General features: G+C 44.9%; 1 protein-coding gene across 1 annotated transcript; it reads left to right on the forward strand.

Annotated features, from left to right (window-relative positions):
• Positions 1-714: 714 nt before the first annotated feature.
• LOC111257077 (zinc finger CCCH domain-containing protein 43-like) lies at positions 715-2,711 on the forward strand. Its single transcript, XM_022826107.1, has 3 exons — positions 715-883; positions 1,817-2,016; positions 2,112-2,711. The coding sequence occupies exons 1-3, from the start codon at positions 715-717 to the stop codon at positions 2,709-2,711; spliced, it is 969 nt and encodes a 322-aa protein (XP_022681842.1).
• Positions 2,712-7,512: the final 4,801 nt, after the last annotated feature.

The raw sequence follows: 7,512 nt of genomic DNA on the forward strand, positions 1-7,512 counted from the left end.
TCATATTTAGCTTTCTAAAAATAGAAGTATCACACCATCACACTTGGCCTTTTAACTCCATCGACTCTTCTTTTATTACTACCATCGGCTATCATTTGACCCAAGCGGCCGATTTGTCTTATCTGAAGTGAGCTTCAGACTTGCATCGATCCCACGTGCCTATATGTATGTGTGGTATGTATATACATAACTTGTAGCTGATTTGATTAAATGAATAGTAGCTTGACCGTCCCAGACGTGACAGTATTAGGGCCTGTTTGGGACTGCTCCGCTCCAAAAAAAATAGCTCCACTCCAGCTTCATCTTGCCAAACACCTCCAGCTCCAACTATACCAACTCCAAAAAAAATGTGGATCTGGGGGGCAACTCCAAGATTTTCCTGGAGCTCCTCAAAGGGTGCTCTCAAAAAACAACTTTCATAACTCCTCTTGGAGTTGGGTAGAAATTACCCACCAATGCCACCCTTTACACAGTACCGTTCCGAAAGAAAAAAAACGACCGTCCGCGAGATCGGCCGACTCCTCTGTTCCGCGACTCGGCGGACGGTGCCCGTACAGCTTCCTTCCGCCCGCCCGCCGCCGCCCGTACGGCTTCCGCCCGCCCGCCGTCGGTGATTCCGCCGCCGCCCTCGCGCCTGACTCGGCGCCACCGCCTGGTACTCCTCCTCCGTCGCCGGCATCTGGCCTCGAGCGCCCGTTCCACCCGTCGCCGCCCATGGCCGACGGTGCAGAACCCGTGGCCGTCGAGGAGTTGGAGGCGACCGGCGCCCTGGCCGGCGCCCTGGTTGGGGCCGGGCATGGCCTCACGGGGGGCGGCCCTGGCTTGTCCGATGTCGACTCCCCGGATTGCCTCGCTCGTGAAGAACCCACTGACTTGGCCGGAGGTTTGGCGGGCGCCGGCGGTGGCCCTGTGCTGGGGGCGGGCGGCCGTGGGTTGGGCACGGCTGTCACTGTCCTGGGGGCGCGCGGCCGTGGCCTGGGCGCCGCCGGCTTGGGCGCCGCCGGCCTGGGCGCCGCCGGCCGTGGCCTGGGCGCCGGCGGCCTGGAAAAAATCGGCCGTGGCCTGGGCGCCGCCGGCCGTGGCTTGGTGGTGGGCGGTCGTGGCTTGGTCGGTGGCGCCCGTGCCTATGCCGGCAATAGGACGATGATGGCCGATGATGAGGCTGACTTGGATGAGTTCGTGCCTGTCGGCCAGGCCGGGTTCGGTCGTGGCTTGGGCGCGGCCGGCCGTAGTTTGGCGGTGGGCGGCCGTGGCTTGGTCGGTGGCGCCCGTGCCCATACCGGCAGCAAGCAGCCCCTGGCCGACGATGAGGCTGACTTGGATAAGGTTGTTCTTGGTGCCGAAGATGCAAGTGTCGGCCATGGCCGTGGGAAGAAGCGGCCAGGAAGAGGTCGGGGCCAAGGATAGAGCAAGAAGCCCTCTAGGGCAGCGAAGAAGAATGACGAAGAGGAGGTATGTGAATTGTCCTTGGTGTACGTTTCATATACGTTGATACATTTGCTTGGTATTGAATGGATGGAACAACAGTAACAAAAATATTATGTTAGTAGTAGTAGGAAACTGACGTGGATGCTGCAAGATACATATATGCTTAATTAGTACACAACCTGTGAGCTAAATATTCTTTATTAGAAAAGACGTTCTGACCTTGAGTTTGGAATTAACCACAAAACATTGTTATGGGAATGTTCTGACGTTGAACATGGTCAGGGAGATATGATGGACTGGACCAACGCATACACATCGATTGTTTGTAACTTGTTTGCAGAACAAGTTAAGAAAGGCAATAGACCAAATACACATTTGAACTCTGTAGGCTATACAGAAGTGTCAAATAGGTTTTATCAGATGACAGGAATTTATCTTAGCAAGATGCAATTGAAAAACAAGTGGGATAAGTTGAAGACAAAATTATCAGCATGGAATAGATTAATGAAGAGGCAAACAGGAACAGGTTGGGATAGAACAAAGGGTGTGATTGACATGGACGATGAGTGGTGGAGGAAGGCAAGAAAGGTGAGGATGTAATTTTTTAAAAATTTTAATGAATCATTCATACTCGTTACTCACTCATAACTAACACTATTTTCTTATCTTATTTTTCACTACAGGATATCCCAGGATGCGGCGGGTTCAGGACAAAACCTCTGCAAAATGTGGATGATTTGACCATTATGTTTGGTGACATCATTAATGATGAAACAAATCATTGGAACCCTATGACTTCGAACCCTATCATACCCCAAAATGATGACACTCCTATTGAAGTAGACCTTGATGTTGGTGAGAACCTTGATGGTGGTGGGGATGATATTCATGTGTACCCAACAGAAGAAGATAATGGAGGTGTTGCTGTGAATGACATTGAGGAGGTATCTCCATCCATTGGCAATGCAAAAAGAAGATCGAGGGTTGTCATAGACAAAGGAAAGAAAGCAAAAACAGGAACCGCACTTGTGATTCAAGAAAAATTGAGTGAGATAGCTGAACAAGCCAAGGCTTTCACATCAAGAAAGGTTGGCGAAGTTACTGTTGAACAAGTAATGGATCTTGTTTTGGATTGTGGAGCGGGGTATGACACCGATGAGCATTTTATTGCTACTGAGTTTTTTGTGAAGAAAGATCAAAGGGACATGTTCATGACACTTCCAACTAAGGACATTCGATTCGGTTGGCTTACGAGGAAGTTCAACGCCAAATACGGGAACTGAAGATCACCATTTGTTTTTTTCAATTATGTGGACACCATTTTTATGTTTATTTATTAATGTCACTTGAACTTTGTCATCATTGAACCTTTTGTATTAATGTCACTTGAACAATGGTGTATTCATGTTATTTTGTTTCATGTCAAATTGCAGGTGTCCGAGAGTGAGAGTGATAGTAGTGAGGAGAGTGCGCAGTTTTGGAGTTTAGTTCTTGGTGGTGCTCAAGTAGCTCAAATTTATGTTGATCTTTATCTAGATAAAAACCCACCAAGAATATCAAACCTTAGTGGCATGGGATGGTTGATGGAGACAATAAGGAATGCAGGAGAATGCCATAGACAACTTCGTATGAATGAGAAAATACTTATGGATCTTCATGATTTATTGGTGGGAAGGTATGGGCTAAAACCTTCGATGCATATGAACACGCTTGAGATATTGGCCATCTTATTATACACTTTGGGTGGAAATGAGTCAAATAGGAGAGCTCAAAATAGATTCAACCACTTTGGTGAAACTATAAGTAGGAAATTTGATGAGGTCTTATTATGTTTGATTGCTATGGCAAAGGATTTCATTAGACCAAAAAATCCAAACTTCCCTACTGTCCATAAAAGGATAAGAGATGACAGACGTACATATCCACACTTTAAAGATTGCATAGGTGCTCTTGATGGTACTCATATTCGTGTCGCTCTGTCACCTGAGGAGATGGTAAGATATATTGGGAAAACTGGAATGGCAACACAAAATGTTCTAGCTGTTTGTGATTTTGACATGCGTTTCACTTATGTATCCACGGGTCAACCCGGAGCTATGCATGACACAAGTGTGCTGTACAATGCAATTAGAGTGGACGAAGAATTCTTCCCACATCCTCCACAAGGTAACATTGTCTTTATATGATTTATGTTTTACTTGTCCTAGTGCTGAACAAATAATAACTTATATTATCTTCTCATTTTGCAGGCAAATACTATGTTGTTGATGCGGGTTATCCTAATCGCCCTGGGTGTCTAGCTCCGTACAAGGGTGAAAGGTATCATTTACCCGAATGGCATAGGGGTATGGAACCAAAGACTCCCGCGGAAAGGTTCAATCGTGTTCACTCATCTATTCGCAATGTTATTGAGAGATCATTTGGATTATTAAAAATGAAGTGGCAAATTCTCTACAAGATGCCACCGTACCCTATGTACAAGCAAAAGATGATTATTGTGGCTACTATGGTCCTTCACAATTATATCCGTGAACATGGAGGTGAAGACATTGACTTTGATCGGTTTGATCGTGATCCTAATTACATACCTACTATCTCGGAAAGGTATAACAAATATGCAGTTTCTCCCTTGGCGTCAGACGGGTCTACTTCGAATGCCAATGCTCCAACTATGGATGTATTTCGTGATGAGTTGGCCACCGCTCTTTCTCTTGCTTGGAACTAGTTAATATTGGTGTGGTTAATTTTGTAATTTCATTTGATATCACATGAAACAAATTTTAATTTTTATTGGAACAAGTAATGGATCTGTTATCTAGTACGAAATTTTTTTTCCATGTGAAAAAAAGAAACATGAGCAGTGCATGAACGGCACAGTAACCTTATGGGTACTGTAGCATGGTACTGTAGCGCGGAACTGTAGCACAGAGCAAAACCTTTGGGAAAAACGACTATTCCCACTTGTTCCTATAATTTTTGGAGCTGAATTTGGATCCGGTAGCCAAACAGGTACCCAGCTTCCTATTTTTCTGGAGTTGGTGGAGTGGATCTGACAAAAGGTGGAGTTGGTAGAGTGGAGCTATTTTTTTTGGAGCGGAGCAGTCCCAAACAAGCCCTTAATCGCAGGATGAGTGCACATCCTCCATCAGCTGTAATTCGGACCAATCATACACTACTGCTATTTAAATAGCGTTGATTCAATTGCCAACATCCAATGCATCTTCAATGTTCCATCGGCTGTTCTGCGTAGCAGCAAAGGACTAGGATCGGCTACTTTGAAGAAATAGCCATCGGCTTCATAACCATCATCGGCTCTGCCTTTCTTATTTATAGAAGGCCACGGTATTGCCTTGTGATTAGCCAGGACATGGTCACGTAGCTTGTATCCGCCCCAACTGAATAAGAGAGAATCCTCCGTAGACCTCCGGGCTTTGATCAAATTTTAACATTTATATATACGGCCAACTGCTTCCGAGAATAATATTCCATTGCAATTTGCGAACTGAACACCTTCGGATTTGGCTGGCCATTAGATCAAGGCAGCGGTGGGCACTTGCGTCGAGCCGATCACTTGTATCGGTTTTGGTTCTTGTCGATTTGTTCCACCATGGAGCCGATTAAATATATGGACCATCTCGTAATTATTATTGGCAGCTGGGTATATCTCCGGACAATTCCATCGGTTATAGAATAACAACTCATAATGCCGACATTTAATTTTGCTTTGTTGAGAGGAAGTCACCTCCATCGGCCCTTCAATTAAATACCACGATCCAGCCGATTTGAATAAAATAGCTCCATCGGCTAATATGTGGAATAAGAGAAAAAAAGGCCACTTGTGATTCTGCCTTTCCTCCGTGATAGGCTCCATGGATTAACGATGCACTGAGATCTTCTGGACTCCCTGGCGCACATTGCTCCCCCCAAACATACATATATACCTATATCGATCTGGCCTTTCAACCACGTAGATAAGTAGAGCCCTGGAATCATACGCTTGGAAAATAACTTGCTGCACATGACGATTTCTCAGGATAATAAAATACCCAGAAATCGGCCTCTGCTTGGCCTATCGGCTATTCACTACTAACAGCCGATGCATCGCTTATACCCTTGTATCGACTCAATAGTCAACTCGGTCAGCCGATGGGTACACAGAAATAAGCAGTTCAACTGAGCATAGCTGGTCTAACCAATTAGGTGATATGCATGCACGGCTCCTAGCCTTGTCAACTTGTCTGCTGCTTGCGAACGGTCCTCATGGTGGCACCATGTAATACATTAATCATAATGACAATTTCTGCTGGATGTTTTGCCCCTCCCTGACTGATGCACACCTATAAGGCATATCGGCCAACTGCCAGCCGATGGCCGATATATATATTTATATAACATCTTTACAGTTGTACAAAGGCAGTCAACATGAAGGAGTCCGTCGGCTATCACTGTTTGCTGAGCCGATAGATTTTTCTATGGTTAACGAATAAAATAATGGCAGTACCAACAATCATTAACTCAATACTTAATGGCCCTGCGTACAACATTTTATTGTAGCTTGATCATCGGCTTCTCACGTCCTTTTTCATAACAGATCGGCAGTAAGAAACGCTGGTGTTGATGTTGTATCGATCTCCTCTGTAATTAATTTGGCATCAAATTCATCTGAATAGCACATAGCCGATAGACACATCTTATCGGCTTTCACGTTGGCATTATATTTGATATGATATAATGATTCCAAATATAGCTTCTTAAAAATCCTCAACGAAACGCTTCTAATCTTTAATCATTAGAACTTGTCCCCCACTTTCGCGGCAACTAAATCAACAGAGCAGAATATATCCTCCACTTGCAACGTTGCCTTTCTATGCTTGGTAAAAACAATTCTCCTTGAGCGGAGTCACCGATACGTTGTTTGAAACTTGATCATCAATTGCCATTAAAATGTCAATCGTGTCCCACAAGGCGTGTTAAAAGTATGTTGACGCAAAAATCGGACGGTGACCTTCACGTACTGTTGACGTCAGATTTTGACACGTGTAAAATCGGCGTTGGAAGTGGAAGGAATTAGGAGATGCGGCGAGATACAAGAGCGACGATTGGAAATTGGCCGATTGGCGCTACAGTCAAGGATCGGCTAATTAATGCTACAGTCGAGGATCGGCCGATTGATCCTTCTCGTCCGACCTTAGTCCCCAGCGTCGGAATGAGTCCGAGTCCTCGACATGTGAGTCCTGATCGGCTACCCCCTTGCCAAAGAGGTGATCGGCCGATTAGGATTGGGAGGTTGGAATAGTTGGGCCGGTGCGGGCTTAAAGAGGATTATGAAGATGGAGAAGGATCAGCCCATGAAGCGCGTGAAAATAGTACGAATCGTACTTGTAAATATTCGTTTTCTGTTTAAATTTAGGGATAGAGTTCTAGTCGGATAAGAAGTTTTTCTATTTAAATTTAGGGATAGAGTTCTAGTCGGATAAGAAGTCGTTTGTACGGGGCTATAAATAGCCACCCTTGTAGATCTGTAATCAGAATCAACTCAATACAACAAACTACTTTTTCCTCGTACTTACTTTCAAGCAGGCGACTTCGCCAACACTTTTTCTTCTTTTTCACGAGTTCGTACGGATTAGCGGGGCTGCATCAACTTGACCTCCGGCTGATCTTGTAAGTTCCGTTTATCGAGTAATTTCTAAGCTTTAACTTCGGGCGCATCGCTGTCGTTTCGTTTAGATTTATTCACCAGTTATCGATATTTACTAGAATTCTAGGTTTTACCTGTTGTTCTAGTTTTATCACCAGTTATCCAGCTAGGAATCGGTGAATTCGGCTTTTCTTGTACTTTGCTGTTTAATCTATTTATTTTAGCCGATTAGATCTGTTCCTACTGTTGTTACTGTAGCGTTGTTCAGATTGCTCTAGTAGTTTTCTTTACAAACGTTGCCTTGTAATCGGTTGCATCATAGCCGATTTCCTTATTACTGCAAATCGGCCGAATCGCTGATAAGCTTTCTCAAGATCGGAACCTTAGCCGATCGCAACCTCTGGGAACTGACACGTTTATTTCCTTGCCAATCAACAGGTCAG

This window comes from Setaria italica, chromosome IV (genome assembly GCF_000263155.2).
Source record: "Setaria italica strain Yugu1 chromosome IV, Setaria_italica_v2.0, whole genome shotgun sequence".
Classification (NCBI taxonomy): domain Eukaryota; kingdom Viridiplantae; phylum Streptophyta; class Magnoliopsida; order Poales; family Poaceae; genus Setaria; species Setaria italica.

Excerpts from the sequence above, each read along its gene's own strand:
- LOC111257077 (XM_022826107.1), top strand. The coding sequence starts at position 715 with ATGGCCGACGGTGCAGAACCCGTGGCCGTCGAGGAGTTGGAGGCGACC. Across the intron at positions 884-1,816 it reads ACCCACTGACTTGGCCGGAG|GCTATACAGAAGTGTCAAAT; the intron begins GTTTGGCGGGCG and ends TGAACTCTGTAG. Across the intron at positions 2,017-2,111 it reads GGTGGAGGAAGGCAAGAAAG|GATATCCCAGGATGCGGCGG; the intron begins GTGAGGATGTAA and ends TTTTCACTACAG.